We start from the raw sequence: 26,052 nt of genomic DNA, 5'->3' as shown, positions 1-26,052 counted from the left end.
GGACCAGGGCACAAACCCGTGTCCCCTGCCTCGGCAGGCGGACTCTCAACCACTGCACCACCAGGGAAGCCCACCAATGTCATTTTTAATGGAACTAGAACAAATCATCTTAAAATTTGTATGGAGACACAAAAGACCCTGAATAGCCAAAGCAGTCTTGAAGGAAAAAAACGGAGCTGGAGGAATCAGACTCCCTGACTTCAGACTATACTACAAAGCTACAGTCATGAAGACAATATGGTACTGGCACAAAAACAGAAACATAGATCAATGGAACAAGATAGAAAGCCCAGAGATAAACCCACGCACCTATGGTCAACTAATCTATGACAAAGGAGGCAAAGATATACAATGGAGAAAAGACAGTCTCTTCAATAAGTGGTGCTGGGAAAACTGGACAGCTACATGTAAAAGAATGAAATTAGAACACTCCCTAACACCATACACAAAAATAAACTCAATATGGATTCAAGACCTAAATGTAAGACCAGACACTATAAAACTCTTAGAGGAAAACATCAGAAGAACACTCTGACATAAATCACAGCAAGATCTTTTTTGATCCACCTCCTAGAGTAATGGAAATAAAAACAAAAATAAACAAATGGGACCTAATGAAACTTCAAAGCTTTGCACAGCAAAGGAAACCATACACAAGACAACCCTCAAAATGGGAGAAAATATTTGCAAACGAATCAACGGACAAAGGATTAATCTCCAAAATATATAAACAGCTCATGCAGCTCAATATTAAACAAACAACCCAATCCAAAAATTGGCAGAAGACCTAAATAGACATTTCTACAAAGAAAACATACAGATGGCCAATAGCACATGAAAAGCTGCTCAACATCACTAATTATTAGAGAAATGCAAATCAAAACTACAATGAGGTATCACCTCACACCAGTTAGAATGAGCATCATCAGAAAATCTACAAACAATAAATGCTGGAGAGGGTGTGGAGAAAAGGGTAACCTCTTGCACTGTTGGTGGGAATGTAAATTGATACAGCCACTATGGAGAACAGTATGCAGGTTACTTAAAAAACTAAAAACAGAATTACCATATGATCCAGCAATTCCACTACTGGGCATATACCCAGAGAAAACCATAATTCAAAAAGACACATGCACCCCAACGTTCATTGCAGCAGTATTTACAATAACCAGGTCATGGAAGCAACCTAAATGCCCATCGACAGACAAATGGATAAAGTTGTGGTACATATATACAACGGAGTATTACTCAGCCATAAAAAGGAATGAAATTGCATCATTTGTTAAGACGTGGATGGATCTAAAGACTGTCATACAGAGTGAAGTACGTCAGAAAGAGAAAAATATCGTATATTAACGCATGTATGTGGAACCTAGAAAAATGGTACAGATGAACCAGTTTGCAGGGCACAAGTTGAGACACAGATGTAGAGAACAAACGTATGGACACCACAGGGGGGAAACCGCGGTGGGGTGGGGATGGTGGTGTGCTGAATTGGGCGATTGGGATTGACATGTATACACTGATGTGTATAAAACTGATGACTAATAAGAACCTGCTGTATAAAAAAAAACAAACAAAAAAACAATACTAAACTTTCTTTGGGTTATTTGGAAATATGTTAATATAAATGTTTCAGACATTACATGAAATTTCTAAAAATCTTATATGTTCTGGTATAATGTTATAAGTCATAATTCTAGTTATTACTTTAAAATGTATATCTCTGAAATAACTAAATTTCCTTGTCAACTGCATTATTATGAACTTTCATCAAATCTTTAACCGTGGTCATTTTTAAGTCTTTTGTCATTTACAGACAGTTCTGGGTGTACTCTGATGCTTTTGTAAAAATGCTCCTATAAAAGGGTTTCATCTTCAAGGAATTCATGGAAAAGACTCTGACAAGTACAGGTTTCCGGTAACTGACTATACTGCTGTCTAATGGGAAACTGATGAATTCATAAAAGTGCTAACAAAAGATCAAGATGAAAAAAAAATTACATGGGACTGAGTGTTCAACTGATGAGGATGATTATAATTTTTGTGACTTTCTGTTTGAATAATAATTTTAAAAATCCCCCCCACAAAAATAAAGAATGATGGGGAGTCAATGGGTGAGTCGAATCTGGCACCAACAGAACAAAGAAACACAAGTTGAAAACTATAGATTATGTGAATTTTCTTCTAGCATTGCCTGCCATATGGGTATAGGAGTGGAAATCAATTGTTGGGAAAAAAAAAGGGTGGCTATGATAGGTCAAAAGAAACAAATGAGAATGCTCGTAAGAAATGGAGATGAAGCAAGAGACTGAGGAAAAGCTATTGGCTTAGAAAAGTGCAATAAGCTTGATTTAATGGGAGAGGATGGAAGGATAAGGAAACAACGAAACAGGAGAATTTTAGAGTTTAAGGTATCAGAGGTGGCAAGAAGCTGGGGTTATATTCCCTAGCAGTAAGAAAGAACTAACTCTGAGGTCAGAGTGTCCAATATGGTATACAACCCCAAGATGGTAACAGAGGAAGGAGGTGAAATACAAATGCAGCCAGGTATTAAAATCAATAAAGACAGAGAGAGAGTATCTTAGAGGTCAATGAAAAATATGGACTAGGATAGGTGATAGACAATTTCAAATAGGGAGAAGTTACTGAAGGAGACTAGGTCTTTTTTATTTTAAGAGACATACAATGTACTGTGAACATTTTTAATTTTCTCATTGAAACTGTCAATATTAAAAAATTTACTTGGAATCACACACACACACAAAATTTCCCCAGAAATCAATATAAAAATTTTGTTCTTATATACCTCTTTGTAAGGAGATGTCAACACTGAGTGCATTTTTCATCACAGCTGGTTCTAGTCAGCTGAAGACAATAAATGATCACACAGTTTGAGAATCCAGGTACAGATATTGCTGTATCTACCTGAACAGTTGCCTTGATCAGTGAACTGAACTTTCAAAAACCAACTGTGTACACATCTACATTCTAGAATTATTCCATCCTGTATAGTATGCTACTGTCTTTGGAGATAGGGCCTTTAAAGAGGTCATAAGGCTCTAATCCAATATGACTGGTGACCTCCTTGTAAGAGGCGGAGGAGCCGGGATGTGCAGACACAGAGGAAAGGCCAGGTGAGGATAGAGCAAGCAGGCAGCCATTTTCAAGCCAAGGAGACAGGACTCCTGCATAACCGAATCTGCCAGCACCTTGATCAGCCAAGAACTGTGAACCTCCAGAAACAGAAAAACTCTTCTGCTTGTGCCACCCAGTGTGGTATTTTGTTTTAGGCCTCCTGAGCTAAGACAGATGCTTTCTTCCTTTGCCCTGACCTTTCCTATCACTGAAGTCAAGCACCTCTGCATCTGCCCCAGAGTTCGCCCCTAAGTAAGTCCCATGAAACTGATCAGTTATTACAGAAAATGTGAAAGGGCAAAAGTCCCTATTCAAAGACAACAGTTGGTCTGGCATAAAATGCAATACCAGCTACAAACCACCAAAATCACATTAAATACCATACCAACCCCCCCAAAAAAAACAAACAAAAAACCACAACAAAGTGGGTGCTAAGACTAACAAGAAATAAGGGAAAGTTAAAGGAATATCACATGGAACAAAGAATTTTAATGTTAAAAATTTTATTAATGAATGAGATAAAATTGTCATGAACCTTTACATACCTAACAGTACACTGAAGTGGAATATAAGGCAAAAACTTAGAAATAAATGGAGGATTTGATATAAATTACAATGACATTGGGGAGCTTTATGACTTAGCAGACAAAAAGCAAGAATATAAACAACTTGAAAAACAGAAATAGTTTCTATTATATATGCTATATTCCCTTGATTCTAAGATAAAATTAACTGTAAGCTTCTTTTAAATTTAATAAAACTGAGAAATAGAAAATTTCCTACACAGAAAAAGAAAACATATACTCCTGTGTATGAAACATTTATAAAACTGTCAAAAGTATTTTAAAAACTAAAAAACACACAATTCCATGGACTTCCCTGGCAGTCCAGTGGTTAAGACTCTGCGCTTCTAATGCAGAGGGCGTGTGTTCAATTCCTGGTCAGGGAAATAAGACCCCATGTTCCACATGACATGGCCAAAAGATTAAAACAAAACAAAACAAAACAAAACCTGCAATTCACCCCCCACCAAAAAAAAAAACAAACAAAAAACCCCACACAATTCCTTTAAGTTATCTATACCTCTGTCATTTAAAAAGAATGCCAAGTAAAAAACGTTCCCAGAAACACTTTGCCCCACTCTCTCCAATTCTATCCCCACTGAGGTAAGCACTGGTCACGGTAAATAATAATGCAGACATCTGTGTTCACATAAACATACTGATATACAGTCTTTCACACACTTCTCTTAATAAAAAACCGAACTGTGTAATAAACATTGTTTTGTAATTTTTCATTTAAAAATGTATCCGAAGTTTTAAATGATACATTAAACAAGATGGACTTAATTGATATTTATAGGACATTCCATCCAGAAACAATAGAATACACATTCTTCTCAAGTGCTCATGGAACACTCTCCAGGATAGATCATATCTTGGGTCACAAATCAAGCCTTGGTAAATTTAAGAAAATTGAAATCGTATCAAGTATCTTTTCCGACCACAACGCTTTGAGACTAGATATCAATTACAGGAAAAGATCTGTAGAAAATACAAACACATGGAGGCTAAACAATACACTACTTAATAACCAAGTGAGCACTGAATAAATCAGAGGAAATCAAAAAATACCTAGAAACAAATGACAATGGAGACACAACGATCCAAAACCTATGGGATGTAGCAAAGCAGTTTTAAGAGGGAACTTTATAGCAATACAATCCTACCTTAAGAAACAGGAAACATCTCAAATAAACAACCTAACCTTGCACCTAAAGCAATTAGAGAAAGAAGAACAAAAAAACCCCAAAGTTAGCAGAAGGAAAGAAATCATAAAGATCAGATCAGAAATAAATGAAAATGAAATGAAGGAAACGATAGCAAAGATCAATAAAACTAAAAGCTGGTTCTTGGAGAAGATAAACAAAATTGATATACCTATAGCCAGACTCATCAAGAAAAAAAGGGAGAAGACTCAAATCAATAGAATTAGAAATGAAAAAGGAGAAGTAACAACTGACACTGCAGAAATACAAAGGATCATGAGAGATTACTACAACTCTATGCCAATAAAATGGACAACCTGGAAGAAATGGACAAATTCTTAGAAATGTACAACCTGCCGAGACTGAACCAGGAAGAAATAGAAAATATGAACAGACCAATCACAAGCACTGAAATTGAAACTGTGATTAAAAATCTTCCAACAAACAAAAAGCCCAGGACCAGATGGCTTCACAGGTGAATTCTATCAAACATTTAGAGAAGAGCTAACACCTATCTTCTCAAACTCTTCCAAAATATAGCAGAGGGAGGTACACTCCCAAACTCATTCTACGAGGCCACCATCACCCTGATACCAAAACCAGAAAAAGATGTCACAAAGAAAGAAAACTACAGGCCAATATCACTGATGAACATAGATGCAAAACTCAACAAAACACTAGCAAACAGAATCCAACAGCACATTAAAAGGATCATACACCATGATCAAGTGGGGTTTATCCCAGGAATGCAAGGATTCTTCAATATACACAAATCAATCAACGTGATACACCATATTAACAAATTGAAGGAGAAAAACCATATGATCAACTCAATCAATGCAGAGAAGGCTTTCGACAAAATTCAACACCCATTTATGATAAAAACCCTGCAGAAAGTAGGCATAGAGGGAACTTTCCTCAACATAATAAAGGCCATATATGACAAACCCACAGCAAACATCATCCTCAATGGTGAAAAACTGAAACCATTTCCATTAAGATCAGGAACAAGACAAGGTTGCCCACTCTCACCACTATTATTCAACATAGTTTTGGAAGTTTTAGCCACAGCAATCAGAGAAGAAAAAGAAATAAAAGGAATCCAAATTGGAAACGAAGTAAAGCTGTATGAAATTAGAACACTCCCTAACACCATACACAAAAATAAACTCAAAATGTATGAAAGACCTAAATGTAAGGCCAGACATTATCAAACTCTTAGAGGAAAACATAGGCAGAACACTCTATGACATAAATCGCAGCAAGATCCTCTTTGACCCACCTCCTAGAAAAATGGAAATAAAAACAAAAATAAACTAATGGGACCTAATGAAACTTAAAAGCTTTTGCACAGCAAAGGAAACCATAAACAAGACCAAAAGACAACCCTCAGAATGGGAGAAAATATTTGTAAATGAAGCAACTGACAAAGGATTAATCTCCAAAATTTACAAGCAGCTCAGGCAGCTCAATAACAACAACAAAAAATCCCAATCCAAAAATGGGCAGAAGAACTAAACAGACATTTCTCCGAAGAAGATATACAGATTGCCAACAAACACATGAAAGAATGCTCAACATCATTAATCATTAGAGAAATGCAAATCAAAACTACAATTTGATATCATCTCACACCAGTCAGAATGGCCATCATCAAAAAATCTAGAAACAATAAATGCTGGAAAGGGTGTGGAGAAAAGCAAACCCTCTTGCATTGTTGGTGGGAATATAAATTGATACAGCCACTATGGGGAACAGTATGGAGGTTCCTTAAAAAACTACAAATAGAACTACCTACCATACGACCCAGCAATCCCACTACTGGGCATATACCCTGAGAAAACCATAATTCAAAAAGAGTCATGTACCAAAATGTTCACTGCAGCTCTATTTACAATAGCCAGGACATGGAAGCAAACTAAGTGTCCATCAACAGATGAATGGATAAAGATGTGGCACATATATACAATGGAATATTACTCAGCCATAAAAAGAAATGAAATTGAGTTATTTGTAGTGAAGTGGATGGACCTAGAGTCTGTCATAGAGAGTGAAGTAAGTCAGAAAGAGAAAAACAGATATCGTATGTTAACACATACATATGGAATCTAAGAAAAAAAAAAGGTCATGAAGAACTTAGGGGCAAGATGGGAATAAAGACACAGACCTACTAGAGAATGGACTTGAGGATATGGGGAGGGGAAAGGGTAAGCTGTGACAAAGTGAGAGAGTGGCATGGACATATATACACTACCAAACGTAAAATAGATAACTAGTGGGAAGCAGCCGCATAGCACAGGGAGATCAGCTCGGTGCTTTGTGACCACCTAGAGGGGTGAGAAAGGGAGGGTGGGAGGGAGGGAGACCCAAGAGGGGGGAGATATGGGGATGTATGTATATGTATAGCTGATTCACTTTGTTATAAAGCAGAAACTAACACACCATTGTAAAGCAATTATCCTCCAATAAAGATGTTAATAAATAAATAAATAAAAATGTATCCACTAAGTATCTGAGTTATTCTGCTAAAGAAGGTAAAGGAAAATTTGCTCCTCATTAATGAACAGTTAGGAAATATCATCATGAAAATGAAAAATTATAATAAAAGTAAATGGAAATGACAAAACTGAAAAAATACCATATCTAAAATGAAAAATTCACTGGCCAGAACTTAGTAGCATATTGGAGATGACAGATCAACAGAAATCAATCTGAAGAACAGAGAGGGGAAAAAAAAAAAAAGACAGGCTCAACAACCTCTGGGACAATGTAAAAAGGACTAATACACATGTAACTGTAGTCCCCAAAAGGGGGAGAGAAGGAACAGAAAAAAACCATGATAGAATAATGTCCAAAAATTCCCCAAATTTGGCTCTAGCCATAAATTTATAGATTCAAAAATCTCAGCAAGGCCTAAGCAGGGAAAATACAAAGAAAAGCATGTTTCCTTAGTTACGTCACAGTCAAAGAGCTGAACACCAAACATATACAGAAAACTCTGAAAGTAGCCAGAGGTTTAAAAAGAAAAGTAACAAAAAAACCCAAGGTAATAATTGTGTAAATGACAGCTGATTTCTCATCAGAAACAGTAGAGGCCAGAACAGGGGAACAGTATCTTTAAAGTGGTGAAAAAATAAACCAATGTAGAATTCTATATCCAGTGAGAATATCCTTCAGAATGAAGATGAAATACACATTCAGAAAAACTAAATGAATACACTGCCAGCTGTACTACAAGAAATGCTAGACAACTAAAATGCTATCAGGTAGAAACTCAAATCTTCAGGAAAATAATGAAGAGCACAGAAAATGGTAAATTATCTGGATGAGTATAAAAACTTTTTCTTTTGATTAAAAAATAAATACGTATGAGTGTTTAAAACAAATATTTTAACATTGTATTAGGGAGTTTAGAAAGTATAGAGGTGCAGTACAAATGACAATTATAGAATAAAGCAAGTGGGGAAAAAGGTTTAATTTGAAGTGTGCAATTGCACTGTTCTTATATTTTACATAAAGTGGTATTCAGAATAAATAGAAAAGGAAAAGTGAAGGCTGTATATTGTAACCCCTTTGAGCAGGGGTCAGCACACTTTTCTTAAATGGCCAAATAGTAACTAGTTTAGGCTTTGAGGGCTAAGAGACAAAATTGAGGATTATATAGGTATTTACATAACCGTTTAAAGTTTCACCTTCCTGGGTGAAATCCATTCTTACAATTTTTTTAGAATTCCATTTCAATTTCCCAGTTGGCTTTTTATAGCCTTCCTTCCTCCCACTGGGCTTGCCTTTTTTCTTTAGCTCACTCAATTTTACTTCCACATTCTTGCTTGATCTTTTAAAAATATAGTAACAAGAGCAAGAAGCCTATGAATGTGGGAGAGAACTGAGTGAGGCAGAGAGGACAAAAAGAGAAAGCTCGAGGGCAGATGAAGGGCTGGAAGGTCACACGGGGCCAGCACAACAGCCTCCCTCCCCAACACCTGAGCGAGGCCTTCTCGCCCCCAACCCCCTGAGCTGCCCAGTGTTCCCCACTCACCCGGGCCATTGGCAGGTGGGCATTTTCTCTCTTCTCTCCAGGTTTCCTTCCCTTGCTCCAGCTGGGTGATGAGTTTTGGTTTAGAAAATGGAATCCCTGCTCACAGGAAAAGAAAACAAGATGGCTGTAGGTTACAGGCTCAAAAGCCAGTTCCTGAACTCAGAGCCACACTGGGTGGGGAATTTCAAAACGTGGTGGGAAAGACCTGAGAGTGGGGAGCTCTCTGCAGGGGAGGGAAAACCAGGATGACAGCTCACTGACCTTACTCCATCCTGGGGAGAGAACAACTCCCTCATTTAAAAGAAGATAATAACTAGGAAGACATGTCATGCTTACCCAAGAGACTGGGAGAAAAGGCCTAGAAATGCAGATTATCACATACACAACACACAGACACACACACACCTCTACACATTTCAATTCTACAAAATCGGACCTTCTCTGGGGAAAGAGGGAACAGAGTGTCTCTGCTTTTGAGTCCAACCCAAAGGCAAAGTCAGAAAGCAAGATAGCTGCTTCAAGCACAGCCTAAAGTACCCAGCAGCTGGGATACAGGTCCTGAGAGATGCCAGGCTTACCCAGCGAGACCAGGTTGCTGTAGTTCTCCAGCATCACCTCCCGGTACAGGGACCTCTGAGCAGGGCTCAGTAGCATCCACTCCTCCTGGGTGAAATCCACAGCCACATCTCTGAATGCCATGTGTGCCTGTAAGACAGAATACAGCCCTGCTCATCCAGGAGCCAGCCTTGCCCAGGACTCAGGGTAAGGGGCAGGCAGAAGGCTGCCCAGGGGGAGGTAGGTGAGACATCTAGATCTTGTCTTTGACCCTGGTGCCCTGTGTTCCAAGGCTTTTAACCCCTGTCACCATCAGGGCAGTGGCATTTAACCTACACATTCGAGATACTAAATGGGCTGTTTTGGAGAATACCTACAAAAAAATGGAGTCTTTAACTTTCAGGAACGTTAGGCTGAGGGAAGAGCAGATAACAAGAGCAAATCTAGGCTGAGGGAAGAGCAAATAACATAAAAATTAAACAACAGTAAAGCAACAGACTTTAAGAATTTAAAAGAATAGTCTGAAAAATGATTTTTTTTTAAAGCTTTGGTTCTTTTATTAATTTATTTTTGGCTGTGTTGGGTCTTTGTTGCTGCATGTGGGCTTTCTCTAGTTGCGGTGAGCGGGGGCTACTCTTTGTGGTGTGTGGGCTTCTCATTGGGTGGCTTCTCCTGTGGCGAAGCACGGGCTCTAGGCACACAGGCTTCAGTAGTTGTGGCACGCAGGCTCAGTAGTTGTGGCTCGCGAGCTCTAGAGCACAGGCTCAGTAGTTGTGGCGCACGTGCTGAGTGGCTCCACAGCATGTGGAATCTTCCCGGACCAGGGCTCAGACCCATGTCCCCTGCATTGGCAGGCGGATTCTTAACCACTGCGCCACCAGGGAAGCCCTGAACAATGGTTTTAATGTTGAAGCATCAGAATGAAGTTAGTACAATTCAATTATGGCAAAGACCAAATACAGCTCAGTCCTTCCCTTCAATCCCATGGCCCCTTCGGCCTTCCCTGGCCTGAGAGGCACAAGCAACGAGTGGTAAAGAGCATGAACTTGAACTCTACTGCCTTTGTTTGGGGCCCACCCCGCTGTCAACTAGCACCTCTGTTTTCTCACTTACGAAATGTGGGTAACAGTCCATTAAACTTCCCATCCCACACTGTGGGTGCTCAGCGTGAACATCCTTGGCTACTAGGTCTATAAATTTATCTCTATGTGCCATTCTCATCTGCCTGCCCCATTTTACTATCTTTACCTCAACACTATTTCAAAATGGAGAGTGCACTGGAATATAGACATCAGGAAAGGTTTCATGAGAGGCCCAGGAACTTGGTCTTGAGGGAAGGGCAGGAATCAAGGGAAGAGGAAGGTGCCAGGTATTCCTGATGCGGTGCGTGGGGAGCAAAGCAGAGGACACTGTGGGCCATGAAAGAGAGAGAGCCTGAATCATGGGAGCAGGACCACTTGGGAGGAATAAAAGGCACCTAGTGGTAGAATACAGAATAGGTCGAGTGTAGTAGCAGCCTGTAGGTTTTAAATTTTTATTGTAAAATATATAGAAACATTTTACTACTTTTACCATTTTTAAGTGCGTATTTCAGTACATTAAGTATGTTGACACTGTTGTACAATCACCACCACTTTCCATCTCCAGAACTTGTTCATCATCCCACACTGAAACTCTGTAACCATTAAACCGTGACTCCCTCTTTCTCACAAACCCTGGTAACCAACCATCATTTTACTTTGTCTCCATGTATTCAATATTTGGCTAGTCTGTGTATCACAAATAAGTGGGATCATACAGTATTTGTCCTTTTGTGCTGGCTTATTTCATTTGGCATAATGTCTTCAAGTGTCAGCCATGTACTCCAAAGAAGACATACAGATGGCCAGGAGGCACATGAAAAGATGCTCCACATAATTAATTATTAGAGAAATGCAAATCAAAACTACAATGAGATAGCACCTCACAGTAGTCACCATCAAAAAGTCTACAAACAATAAATGCTGGAGAGGGTGTGGAGAAAAGGGAGCCTTCCCACACTGTTGGTGGGAATGCAAATTGGTGCAGCCACTGTGGCAAACAGTATGGAGGTTCCTTAAAAAACTAAAAACAGAGCTACTATATGATCCAGCAATTCCACTCCTGGGCACATATCCAGAGAAAACCATGGTTTGAAAGGATACATGTACACCAATGTCCACTGCAGCGCTGTTTACAATAGCCAAGACAGGGAATCAACCTAAATGTCCATCGACAGAAGAATGGATAAAGAAGATGTGGTACATATATACAATGCAATATTACTCAGCCATAAAAAAGAATGAAATAATGCCATCTGCAGCAACGTGGTTGGAACTGGAGTGACCTAAGTCAGACAGAGAAAGACAAGTATCATATGATTTTGCATATATGCAGAATCTTAAAAAAAAATGACACAAATGAACTTACTTACATAACAGAAACAGACTCACAGACTTAGAAAACAAAGATGGTTACCAAAAGGGAAAGATGGGGAGAAGGGATAAATTGGGAGTTTGAGATTGACATATACATACTACTATATTTCAAATAGATAACCAACAAGGACCTACTGTATAGCACAGGGACCTCTGCTCAGTATTCTGTAACAACCTAAATGGGAAAAGGATTTGAAATAGAATAGATACATGTATATGTATAACTGAATCACTGTGCTGTACACCAGAAACACATTGTGAACTATACTACAATATAAAATAAAAAATTTTTAAAAAGTTTCAGCCATGTATAAGCATGTACTCAGAATTTCCTTTCTCTTTAAGGCTAAAAAATACTCTACTGTATGTATATACCATTCCTCCACTGACAGACATTGGGTTTGTATCCACCTTTTAGCTATTGTGAATAATGCTACCATACAAATTGCTTTCAGTTCTTCTGGGTATATACCCAGAAGTTGAACTGCTGAATCAAATGGTAATTCTATGTTCAGTTTCTTCAGGAACCACTGTACTGTTTTCCACAGGAGCCACACCATTTTATATCCCCACTAGCAATGTAAAAGGATTCTAGTATCCCTACATCCTTGACAACACTTGCTGCTCTCTGAGTTTTTGGTAATAGCCATAATGTGAAATGTATAAAATGATCTCTCATTGTGGTTTTTATTTACATTTCCCTAATAATTAGTGACAGTAAGCATCTTTTTATGTGCTTATTTGCTGTCTGTATATCTTCTTGGCAAAAACTATTCAAGTCCTTTGACGGTTCTTGAATTGGGGTGTTTGGTTTTTGTTGTTGCTATCTGAGATCTTTATATATTCTGTATATTAATTACTTATCGGATATATGACTTGCAAATATTCACTCTTTAATGCACAGAAGTTTTTAACCTTGATGAAGTCCAATTTATCTATTTTTTCTTTTGTTGCCTGGGCTTTTGGTGTTATTACCCAACAAATCATAACTAAATCCAACTTCATGAAGCTTTTCCTCAATGTTTTCTTCTAAGAGTTTTACAGTTTTAGCTCTTACCTTTTTAGGTCTTGGATCCATTTTGAGTTAATTTTCATTCTCTTTCATATGGGTATAAGTTTTCCCAGCAGCGTCTATTGAACAGACTGTCCTTTCCACATGGAATGGTCTTGGTAGTGTTGTTGAAAATCACCTGATCATACATCTGTGATTAAGTTCTGAGCTCTCTGTTGCTGCTCTCAAGATTCTCTGTTGCCTTTGGCTTGATTATAATGTATCTTGGTGTGGGTCTCTTTTAAGAGGTTATCTTACTTAGAGTTCATTAAGCTTCTTGGTTCCTTTTCATGTTTTCTATCTCTTTATTGACATTTCCATTTTGTTTTTACACTGTTTTCTTGACCTCGTTCATGTTTTCCATTAGCTCTGACAGTTGTCTTAAAGTCTTTTGTCTAGTAAGTCCACCATCTGGCCTTTATTGGGGGTCATTTCTATTGATTTATTTTTTAACCTCAGAATGGGCTATAATGTCCTGTTTCTCTGTATGCCCTGTGATTTTTTTGTTATTGAAAATGGGATATCTGAATCTCATAGCATGGCAACTCTGGAACTCAGATTCCCCAGATTTGCTTGGTTTTTGTTGTTGTAGTGTGTCTCTGCGCCAAGGTTCAATCTGAGGTGTAAACTAAAGGTTTTTCTTGCATCTTTTCTGATCCTGCACCTTTCCACGGGTAATATTTCCAGGGATGGTAACTTCCTAAACTGACCAAGTCATGGGGCAAACAGGCTTCAGGTAAGGTAAGTTACACTTCCAGGACTAGAGCTGGACTTTGCCAGGTGCCAACAAGGTGGTCAAGACAAGAGAAACGATTGTGTCCATCCTGCGACAGCCAGTGTGGAAATGCAGGAAACACTCACCATTACCCTGGCTTCCCAGGACCCTGTGGCCATTTTTCCTGGTATCCCTAAAGGATGATATCTCAGAAGGCAGATCCGGGTAAGGAAAGCAGAAATTAGAGGGTGTCAGATGGAAATGCTCTCCCAGTGAGCAAGTGCAGGGTCTGCTCTCCAACCCCACAACTGGGGGAGGGGTGGCAAGGTGGAAGTGTAACAGTCTGGTTTTTACCAGGGCCCTGGAAAAAAGTTCAAAGTCAGGCCTTCAGTAGGTTTGATTCCAAACTCTCCTGATCCCAACAAACTAAATGTAGAAGGACGTTTTTCAGGCTATCTACTTGACTGTAGATGTTAACACATCATTATTAATTTGAGGGGTTGTGAAATGGTATTATTGTGGTTGTTTTTTAAAAAAATATACACTGAAGTGTTTACGGATGAAATGATCCATGGGATTGCTTTTAAAAACACCTCAGGAGGGCTTCCCTGGTGTCGCAATGGTTAAGAATCCGCCTGCCAATTCCGGAGACACGGATTTGAGCCCTGGTCCAGGAAGAACCCATGTGCCATGGAGCAACTAAGCCCATGAGCCCTAGAGCCCGTGCTCTGCAACAGGAGAAGCCACCGCAATGAGAAGCCCATGCACCGCGGCCGCAACAAGAGAAAGCCCACAGGCAGCAATGAAGATCCAATGCAGCCAAAAATAAATAAATGTATTTATAAAAACAAACAAACAAAAAACACTTCAGGAAAAACCAGACAAACCACCCCCCTCCCAAGATTGCTACACAGTGATTACTGTTAAAGCTGGGGTTTTATTATAGTTTCCTTGCTTTGAATATGTTTGAAATTTTTCCATTAATAAAAAATTATTTTAAAATTCTTAAACACCAAAGGAACCCAAAAACCAAAAACCCAGATGCAACAAATATGGCAAAATATAAACAAGTGTTAAATCAAGATGATGCACATAAGGACGTTCATTATGCTTTTGCCTCCTTTATTTTTAAGATTTTTCTTTTAAAAAGTAAAAAGCATACACAGAAAAAACATTGCGTTGTGAACAAAACCAGAGAAACCTAAAGCAATAATGAAGGACAAAAATTGGCCATTAGAATCAATTATCAATTCATTTCCCCTTTGGTAACCATAAGTTTGTTTTTGAAATCTGTGAGTCTGTTTCTGTTTTGTAAATAAGTGCAGGGAACTAAGATACTGCAAACCACACAGCCAAAAAAAGAGAAAGAAATGAAGACTAAATTATAAGACAGCAAGGAAGAATAGAATGAAATGAAAACATGATGGCCACTGAAGGCTAACAGGAGGAAATGAAAATGAAATAAAGAAGTAAAAAGAGTTAGAGAAAAAATGGTTCAAATGGAAAACAGGCAAACAAAGAATTTCATTTCTATAATTGCAGCTCCTGCAGAAGAAAACAAAGAAATAAACCAAAAAAGGGTAGGAGTGGGGAGGGAGGGAACAAAACTAATATTTAAAACTATAACCCAAGAAAACTTCAAAAATAGATGACTTGAATCACAGCAATATCCTTCTTGACCCACCTCCTAGGGTAATGAAAATGAAAACAAAAATAAACAAGTGGGATCTAATTAAACTTAAAAGCTTTTGCACAGTAAAGGAAACCATAAGCAAAATGAAAAGATAACCCACAGAATGGGAGAAAATAATTGCAAATGAAGCAATCGCCAAGGGATTACTCTCCGAAATATACAAACAGCCCATGCAGCTCTATGTCAAATAAACAACCGAATCAAAAAATGGGAAGATCTAAATGGATATTTCTTCAAAGAAGACATACATATGGCCAAAAAGCACATGAAAAGATTCTCAACATCACTAATTATCAGAGAAATGCGAATCAAAACTACAATGAAGGATCACCTTACATTGGTCAGAATGGCCATCATCAAAAAATCTACAAACAATAAATGCTGGAGAGGGTGTGGAGAAAAGGGAACCCTCTTGCACTGTTGGTGGGAATGTAAATTGGTATAACCACTATGGAGAACAGTATGGAAGTTCTTTAAAAAACTAAAAATAGAACTACCATATAATCCAGCAATCCCACTCCTGGGTATATATCTAGAGAAAACCATAATTAGAAAAGATACATGCACCCCAATGTTCACTGCAGCACTAGTTACAGTAGCCAGGATATGGAAGCAACTTAAATGTCTATCAACAGAGGAATGGATAAAAAAGATGTGGTACATATATACAATGGACTATTAGCCATAAAAAAGAATGAAATAATGCCATTTGCAGCAACATAGATGGACCTAGAGATAATCATACTAAGTTAAGTAAGTCAGAAAGAGAAAGACAAATACCATGTGATATCACTCATATGTGGAATCTAATTTATTTTTAATTTATTTATTTTTGACTGCGTTGAGTCTTCGTTGCTGTGCACTGGCTTTTTGTAGTTGCGGTGAGTGAGGGCTACTCTTCCTTGCGGTGTGCAGGCTTCTCATTGCAGTGGCTTCTCTTGTTGTGGAGCATGAGCTCTAGGTGCTCGGGCTTCAGTAGTTGTGGTGCCCGGGCTCAGTAGTTGTGGCTCACAGGCTCTAGGGCACAGGCTCAGTAGTTGTGGCACACAGGCTTAGTTGCTCCACAGCATGTGGGATCTTCCCGGACCAGGGCTCGAACCCATGTCCCCTGCATTGGCAGGCAGATTCTTAAACACTGCACCACCAGGAAAGCCCCTGGAATCTAATTTTTTAAAATGATATAAATGAACTTATTTACAAAACAGAAACAGACTCGCAGATTTCAAAAACCAACTTATGGTTACCAAAGGGGAAATGTGGGGGGGAGGGATAAATTAGGAGCTTGGGATTAACATACATACACTAGTATATATAAAATATATAGATAGATGTAGATAGATAACCAACAAGGACCTACTGTATAGCACAGGGAACTCTACTCAATACTCTGTAATAACCTATATGGGAAAAGAATCTAAAAAAGAATGAATGTATGTATATGTACAACTGAATCACTTTGCTGTACACCTGAAACTAACACAACATTGTAAATCAACTGTACTCCAACAAATTTTTTTTTTTAATGACCTGAATCTAATATGAAAGGGCTTACAGAGTACAAGGGAAAAATTGACTCACAACCAACAACTTCAAGGTATCTACTGGAAAAACTATCAGGCTTTGAAGAATAACAACAAAAATCCTAAGTGACTCTAGGCAAAAAATATACCAGACTTCCATCAGATTTTTCATAATCATCATTCAACCCTTGTGCATTGCTGGTGGGAATGTACAATGGTGCAATGCAACCACTATGGAAAATAATATAGCAGTTCCTCAAAAAATTAAAAATAGAAATTATCAAAAAAAATAGAAATTATCATATGATCTACCAGTTCCACTTCTGGGTATTTCCCCAAAAGAACTGAAAGCAGGGACTTGAACAGATATTTGTACACTTGTGTGAGCAGCATTATTCACAATAGCTACAACGTGAAAGTAATCCAAGTGTCCGTCAAAAGATGAATAGATAAACAAAATGTGGTATATACATACATACACACATACAATTAATATTATTCAGCCTCAAAAAAAATTCTGACACATGCTACAACATGGATGAACTTTAAAGATATTATGCTAAGTGAAACAAACCAGACACAAAAGGACAAATACTGTATGATACCACTTATATGAGGTACCTAGAGTAATCCACAGAGACAGGAAGTAGAATGAAAGTTGAGAGGAGCTGGGGGGGAGGGGAAATAGAGAGTTACTGTTTAATGGGTACAGAGTTTCAGTTCTGCAGGTGGAGAGTGCAGATGGTTGCACAACTATATGAATGTACTTAACGCTACTGAACTATACACTGAAAATAGTTAAGATGGTAAATCTTATATATATTTTACCACATTAAATGCATGGCAAAAACATAGCATCATTCAAAGCAATAGGAAAATATTTCACCAAGACAAAGTGGGATTTACCCAGAAATGTAAGACTGGTTCAATATTAGAAAATCCATTACTATAATACACCATATTAATGAACAGATCCAAGAAGAAAAATCATGATTGCATTTATACATGCTGAAATATTCTTTAACAAAACTCAACTCTCATTCTTCCAACATCCAATTCAATGTAAGATTGATGAATCCAGAAAACTTTTCATTTTTAATTTTAGACTTAAAAGGAAGTTGCAAAAATGTCAATTCCCATATAACCATCACTTAGTTTTCTCTAAAGTTAACATCTTGGAAAACCAAAATACAATGATCAAAACCAGGAAATTAACATTGATATAATACTATTATCTAAACTACAACTCTTAACCACATTTCAACAGTTTTTCCACTAATGTCCTGTCCTTCTTCTGGTCCAGGAATCAACTGAGCTTCCAACACTGCATCTAGCTGTCATGTATCTTTCATCTCCTCCAATCTGTGACAGTTCCTTCTTTCATGAAAGTGATATTTTTGAACAACATCCCTCAATTTTGGTTTATCTGATTTCTAAAAAATGATTAGAATGGTATTAGTTCATTTGGGGCTAGAATTCCTCAGAAGTCATGTGTCTTTTTCAGCACACCCTATCAAGGGGTTCGTGATACTGATATGTTTCATTATTGACGATGTTAACCTTAATCTTGATCACTTGGTTAAGGCAGTGTCTGCTGGCTTTCTCCATTGAAAAGTCACCCTTTTTCCCTTTATAATTAATATGTACCTTGGGAGAGATACTTTGAGATTATACAAATAACCTGTTTCTCGTCAATCTTCCATCCACTAATTTCAGCATAATTTTGTGGGACCTGTCTGCAACAATTATTACTGTGGTGTTGACCAAATGACAATGTTCTATTTCCCTCTTTCATTCTAAATTCATTAACTGGGGACCTCCCTGGTGGCACAGTGGATAGGACTCCATGCTCCCAAAGCAGGGGGCCTGGGTTCCATCTCTGGTCAGGGAACTAGATCCCACATGCATGCCGCAACTAAGAGTTTGCATGCTGCAACTAAGGAGCCTGCCTGCTGCAACTAAGACCCGGTGCAACCAAATAAAGAAATAAATAAATATAAAAAATTAATTAATTAATTGGAATTCTTCTGTAAGCAAGAGTTGTCCCTTCTTATTTATTTCAGTGTGGATTTATAGTTTATCCTATGGGTTACATTAGAATATTATCACTTTATTATATGTGGTATCTAAAAAAATGGTACAAATGAACTTAAAAAACAGAAATGAGTCACAGATATAGAAAACAAACTTATGGTTACCGGGGGAAAGGTTGTGGGGGGGAAGAGATAAATTGGGAGGTTGGGACTGACATATACACACTACTATATATAAAATAGATAGCTAATAAGAACCTACTATATAGCACAGGGAACTCTACTCAATACTCTGTAACAACCTATATGGGAATAAAATCTAAAAAACAGTGGATATATGTATATTTACAACTGATAACTTTGCTGTATAGCAGAAACGAACACAACATTGTAAATAAACTCTACTCCAATGAAAAAATAAAAGAGGATGAAGTGAGAAAGTAGCATTGACATATATACACTACCAAATGTAAAATGGATGGCTAATGGGAAGCTGCTGCACAGAACAGGGAGATCAACTCAATGCTTTGTGACCACCTAGAGGGGTGGGACAGGGAGGGTGGGAGGGAGGCTCAAGAGGGAGGGGATATGGGGACATATGTATACATATGGCTGATTCACTTTGTTGTACAGCAGAAACGAACACAACATTGTGAAACAATTTTACTCCAATAAAGATGTGAAAAAATTAAATAAAATTTAAAATATTATCACTATTTTGCTGCTCAAATTATTTCAACTTCAAACATTGGGAGCTCCTTCAGACTGACCTCGTTCCTGCTTTAACCAATAAATGTGGCACAAGTGACACTGTGTCAGTTACAGGCTTAAGTCTTTTTTTCTTTAATATTTATTTATTTATTTTGGCTGTGCTGGGTCTTAGCTGCAGCATGTGGGATCTAGTTCCCTGACCAGGGATTGAACCCAGGCCCCCTGCATTGGGAGTGTGGAGTCTTACCCACTGGAGCACCAGGGAAGTCCCACAGGCTTAAGTCTTAAGAAGGCTACACAGCTTATGCTCTCAGGAGGCCCAAGATGCCACTTTAAGAACTTCAACTCCCCTGCTGGAGGGACCACGCAGAAGCAGAGGCCCCGATACTCTGCGGAGAGAGAGTGTGGGGCCCAGGTGCCCCCAGCCTTCCAGCCAGTCCACTAAAGCACCAGATGTGTGACGGAACCATCTTGGATGGTCCAACCCAAAAGAGTCCACAAGTGACTCTGTGGGAAAATTCAGCTGGATCTGTAACTCCCACGGGGCAGAAGGACTGCCCAGCGGATTTAACCCAAGGAACTGGGAGAGATGATAACATGGTGGCTCCTCTACGCCATGGTTTTGGGGAGCTTGTTGTGCAGCAATCAATAATGAAAGCCGTCGCAGACATGCTGTGCCTCTGTCTTTTTCAGCTCCGTTAATGACAGAAGCACCCTTCCCATCACCCACATGCTGACTCGGGCACCAGGTGTACCTCTCTTCCTGCCAAATCACACCAGTTACCAAGGCCTACTGAGTCCACCTCCAAGAACTCTCTATGCCTCCCACTCCCACCCCGGCTGGGGAAGCGACAGTCCCTCCTGAGAGAGGCTCTGCAGACCATCTCCCGACATCCCGGCCAGCCTGATCCGTTCCTCCCAGAATTAGCTCCATCTACACATGGCTGGATTACTTATTAAAAATGTCCTAAGCCCTTACTGTGCGACAGACACTATCTTAGACCCTGGGGATACAGAAGTGAACAAAGACAAAAACATCTGCCCTCACTGACATGCAAGTTTAGAGAAGGAAGATGGACATATTAAATAAAACACACACCAGATCAGAAAGTAACGAGTGAGATAAAGAAAATAAAGCAGGGAAGCAGAGAAGAAGTAACACAAAAGATACGGAGTTTTCAGATTTTAAATAGTGGTTAGGAAGGCCTTGCTGAGAAGATGACTGAATAAAAATCTGAAGGCTATGAGGCAATGAGCCAAGTGAGTAACTTTGAAAGAAGCATAGCATGCAAGAGAACAGCCACTGCAAAGGCCCTGAGGCAAGAGTCGGCCTGGCACAGTCAAGGCACAGAGACAGTTCACTGTGGCTGGTATGCGGTGACTGACACCGAGTGGGGGAGGTTTTCACTTTGACTGAGGTGAGAAGCCAGGAGGTCTTTGAGCAAATGCATGACCTGCCTGCTGAACTGACTAATACAGCTGTACTGAGGGGGACAAGGAAGGAAGCAGAGAGATCACTCAAGGGCTATGACCATCCAGGTGAGGTGGTGGCCCGGACCACAGCAGAAGTGGCGGAGGCTGCTTATTGGGGATATGGAGTGTAACAGCAAGAAAGGAGTCGAGGACGACTCCGAAGTTCTGAGCCTGAGGAAGCTGATGGCATTGGCATGTCTCTGCTCCCTTTTACAGCTGATCTTCCTGAAAGAACTGTCCATCTTCCACGGGGGCAGGGCATGTTTACAGGAGTTGATCAGAGTTTGTTGTTGGACACATCAGGTTTGGGTGCCCATGAGATACCCAAGTGGAAATGCCAAGTAGACAGGAGACTGGGATTTGGAGTTGAAGGCAGAGATCTTGGCTGAACCTCAGAGAGATGGCATCTCAGGCCTTGAGAGTGGACGGGGCCACCAAGGAGAGATGGAGCTGAAGCGGGGCCTTCCACAGGGGGGTCTGGGAGTAAAGAAGCCAGCCAAGGAGAAAGAGGAGGAGCAGCCTATGTGGTAGGAGGAAAACCTGGAAACCAGGAACAGCAACATGAAAGGAGATCCTAAGACGAATGCAACTATGTAAAATGTTGCTGAGCACGAACTGGTATTTAGCCACAGGAAGCTCAGTGGTAACTTAGACAAAGAATATTTTTTAGTGGGTAAAGCTGAAAAACCTTACTGTAATATTTAAAAGGCAATGGAAGGATATTAATGGAGACAGCAAGAAAAGAGAATTCTTTCAAGGAGTTTAGCTCTGAAGGGGAGGAAACTGCAGGGCAAGAGTTGGAGGGAAACTGTGGTCCCTGCTCTGCTCAAGACCCTTTACTGGGTCCCTCCTGCACCCACATCAAGTCCACACTAACTTGCTATTTAGGGCTCACTCCACTAATGCCCACAGCGCACTTTCCATCCACTAATGCCCACAGCGCACTTTCCAATCAGACTCCCCATGTGAACTTCCATCCTTCCAGCAAGGATGACACTCATGTCTTCACCATGCATCACTCACTTAGTCGAACCCGGTGCCAGGAACCGTACCAGTGGCTCAAGAAGCACAAGATGAGGCACCCGACCGTCAAAGAACACCTCCCATTCCAATGGGACAGCTGGACAGTCATGACACAGCCTGAGCCCTGGGGTCCTGATGTGTCAAGCATCCCACCGCGAACAGGAGCCCAGGAATTCTGCCGGGGGAGCGCGTCCCAGCTCATCACAGGAATTGATACTCAAGCAGAGAGGTACGGAGAAACAAAATGGACAATGGAATAAGTTTCCATGCAGCTGTAAAGCAGGGTCTGACAAGCGTGGAGAATAGGGGAGGACACTGAAAGGGTGACTTGGAGAACAAGGTGGAAGCATTAATAATAATTCTAACGAACAATCACTGAGTATTTATGTACTAGGCGCTCTAACCGCATGGCTAGGGTTATCACACCCAACATCCCTGTCAGGTGGACACCATTCTGATCCCCATTTGGCAGATGAGGAACAGAAGCCTCAGAGAGGTAACGTAACATGCTCAGGGCCACACAGCTAGATATGGTGAAACTGAGATTTGAATCTGGGCAGTCTGACTTTGGAGTGGGGACAGAAGCAAACGATTAGAAAGGTCCCTTTCTAGCAGGCTGAATGGCAAGATCAGTATTTATACCTCAGGTGCCCAACTCAAGAGGCAGCGGTGGGGGGAGGGGGCAGAGGGAGAAGAAGGTGGAGAAGAGGCAGGAGCAAGGGCACTGCAGGAGTGGAAACAGGGAAGGAGAAGGGGATCCAGTGCACAGCACAGGGGAGAGAACACGGCAGCCACCAAACAGGAGGTAAGTCTGTAAAGACCAAAGAGGCCCAGCTTGTACCAAGGGCAGAAGTTGCAGATGTTAACCAGATCTGCAAGGTTAGAAGAAATGTGGGGAGAGGGGCAGAGACAGGGAAAACCACCACACTGAATTCCACATACATCTCCCTCTCCTGTCTCTGACCAGAGCTGTTCTGACTGAAAGAAACTTTAAAACAACTGGAGAAGGAACTATTAATTTTGTTGGGTGTAATGATGAAATTGTGGTTATATTACAACGAGAAGTCCTTATGTGTAAGCTGCCTCCTGAGGTATCTGTGTGTGAAATGACAGGTCTGGGACAAAAAGGCAGTGAGGGCGCTGGACAGAACGAGACCAGAAGGCCGAGGCCTTCACGGCGGACAAGCCCCGGGAGTGAGCAGGTCTGAACAAACGCTGAGACGGAGCGCTGGCGCAAGGATGGAGGGATAGTGAAGGAGGACGCTGGGTCTGAAGAACAGTCCCTGTGAAAATGGCCACCCTTACAACAGGCCTTGCTTCCTGGGGAAACCAGCTGGGGCCCTGATCCCGGGATGGGGCATTACAAGGCACAAGATGCCAAAGTTGAGCGAAGGAAACCCACCCATGGCTCAGCAGGCAAAAGGCAAGCGGTTCCCACCAGAGGCTGGGCTGTCAGGAGCCCAGGAGTCCTCCCCTGGCCCACCAGGCAGTCCTCTCTAGGCAGGCAGGAGCCACAGGGGGCAGAATGAGAACCGAAAGGTTCAGGAGAGTCGCTGGAAACTCTCAAGCTCCAGCAGGGTAGAGTTTCCTCTTCCTAACAGGCATCAGGAAGGGACCTGCCACAGAAGAAAAGACTGCCGGCAGCTTGCTGGGAACAGAGCCGGGATGTAGGCTGGAACACCGGGCCTTAGCTGATCCTCTCGCACCACTGATCTTTACTAGGGAAGTTCACGCTCACTGGGCACTTAGTATATACCGGAAACTGCTCCAGGCGCTGGATGAGTTTTATCTCATTCTAGCCTCACACAACCCAGTGAAGTAAGATTTATTATTTTCATTTTACAGATGAGATAACCGAGGCATAGTGAGGTCAGTCTCTTGCCAAAGGTGACACAGTTATAAGGTGACAGAGTCTGGATGAAATCTGGCTGTGGAGGCCAGGCTCTTAAGCAGGGCAGTGACAGCGAACCTCTGTGGGTTGTAAGGATTCCCAGTGTATCATTTTGAAATGAATCAAGATTGTTCACGAGGTGATAAGGGTTAAATCTGCGTGATGGCTCTATGGAGTTCTATTTATTGCCGTTTAAAATTTCTCCGTAATAAAAATTTAAAATGGAACGTAACATCCCAAAGCCGGGCCACCCTAGAAATGTGTAAATCCTTGATTCCCGTTATCAGTGATGGTTTCCAGGACCTCTGAAAAACTTGCTCGGTGGGCCCCAGACGACCTCTTCCTCCAAGTCCCAAACCCAGGGGCGACCAGCCAAACTGAGACACCCGTCCACACCCGCAAGATCGCGCCAAAATGGCCACTCCACACCCAGCCCATTCCGGGAGCGTTGGCCCACGCCGGCCGCCCATCCGCGGGAGGCCTCAGCAAAACCGAGGGGTAGCCGGGCCCGAAAGAAAACTACCAGCTCCCACCCACCAAAACTCGAGACACCTGGCACCGGGGCCTGCTGGCACCTGGCACCCCCTCGGAAACATAAGGCCCCCAAAGCCTACTTACTCAAACCCCTAAACCCGGGGACTTGTGGCATGAGCGAAACTCTCTCCCAATACCGCTATTTCGGCCGAGGCCGAACCTAGGACGAGGCCGGAGCCCAGCACCCGCCACCACTGGGCATCGCGGCTGGGCTTCACCCACGTCCCTCGGAGAGGCGCGCCCACATCCCAAAATGTGACACCCGGCAGGGCACGGCCTGAGCCACGACAGCGCGTCCCCGCCGCCACCTCCCCTCCCCACCACCCGAACCGTCTCCAGCCCCAGCCCGCAGGCCAGTCTTTCAGGACTTACCTTTCCGCGCGGGGAAGGGCACGGCTGCAGCGAGGGCCCGCGGGAGCCACACTCACCAGCGCCACCAAAGAACAAGGGGTCACTCGAGCCACCAGCTCGGGGGCCACTCCAGCAGGACGCCAGGACTACACTACCCAGAATCTTCGGGTGGCGCCGGGACCACACCTCCCAGCATGCTCGGCGCCATCAAGCGCACCGCCCGCCAGCCGCTCCCACTGGCCTCTGAGAGAACCGTTTCTGTGTGACATGCTCCGGCCACCGGAGAATGGCCACTGTGGCGCCCGGATTCCCCCTGTTTTATTTTCTTCAAACCACATGGACAAGGCATGTAGCGAAAGCATGTAGCTTCTCTCCGTGCAATGACCCCTTTCTCTAACGCCGCCGCCTCAAAGACTACCCTCCCCAGTGACCCCCTGCAGTGACTTCCGCATCCGGTGCCGATCCCGCCCCCTCGGTTAGCGGAAGTGACGTGTAAGGGGAGCTTACACGTTTGGCTCCCGTGGTGGGTGCTGATGGGTGGCACTGGGACGTGCGGTCTCCGCCGCTCCAGTTGCGGGGGAGCGAGCCCCTGAGCGCCGCGTAGGTGTGGTGTCCACCAGTTCACATAACCCTTGAACTCACTTAAACTCATGGCGGGGGTGGTTACTGAGACTGGGAGAGGCAAGGCATCTTAACGGGATCTCACGGCCGAAGGAGGCAGACGCGGGTTCCAGCCCATGTCCGCAACCGAAACATCCCTCTGTGCGCCCTGAGGTCTTGTCCCTGTGTGAATCCACAGATTTATAGGCAGGCTCTCATCCATCTACTGGGGGGACAGGAGCCTCACTGATAGACAATAGCTTGGGGCTGATCCCCTCATAGTCTAAGCTCTGTGTACCGGAAAAACACAACAACCTGAAAGTTGAGAATTATGTTTCATTTGGTGGGCTTACACCTGGGAGACAGCCGCTCAGCTAGCTCTGGGGAACTGTTTCAAAGAGGTATGGGAGGAGCCAGGATATATAGGAGTTTTTGCTGAAAAAAACGCGTGTTGAACGTCAAAAGATGACCACTAGGCACAAAAGAACACACATCTCAACT

The 26,052-nt window shown here is 41.7% G+C and overlaps 1 protein-coding gene across 4 annotated transcripts in view; it reads right to left on the bottom strand.

The window, feature by feature from the left end:
• ZNF133 (zinc finger protein 133) overlaps positions 1–25,408 on the bottom strand; it is a 32,277-nt gene extending 6,869 nt beyond the window's left edge. The window contains exons 1-3 of one of the 4 annotated variants that reach the window (XM_059037470.2): positions 24,973–25,408; positions 9,524–9,650; positions 8,946–9,041 (exon numbers count right to left, since the gene is read on the bottom strand). In XM_059037470.2, the coding sequence (XP_058893453.1) occupies positions 8,946–9,041; positions 9,524–9,644 (217 nt within the window). In that variant the 5' untranslated portion in view covers positions 9,645–9,650; positions 24,973–25,408. The remainder of the gene's footprint in view (positions 1–8,945; positions 9,042–9,523; positions 9,651–24,972) is intronic. The other 3 variants (XM_059037471.2, XM_067012491.1, XM_067012492.1) reach the window with 3 other exon arrangements.
• Between the last annotated feature and the right edge of the window lie 644 nt (positions 25,409–26,052).

This window comes from Kogia breviceps, chromosome 14, assembly GCF_026419965.1.
Source record: "Kogia breviceps isolate mKogBre1 chromosome 14, mKogBre1 haplotype 1, whole genome shotgun sequence".
Taxonomy (NCBI): Eukaryota; Metazoa; Chordata; class Mammalia; order Artiodactyla; family Physeteridae; genus Kogia; species Kogia breviceps.
The sequence above is the reverse complement of the archived record's forward strand: the minus strand, read 5'-3'. Positions and strand labels throughout refer to the sequence as shown.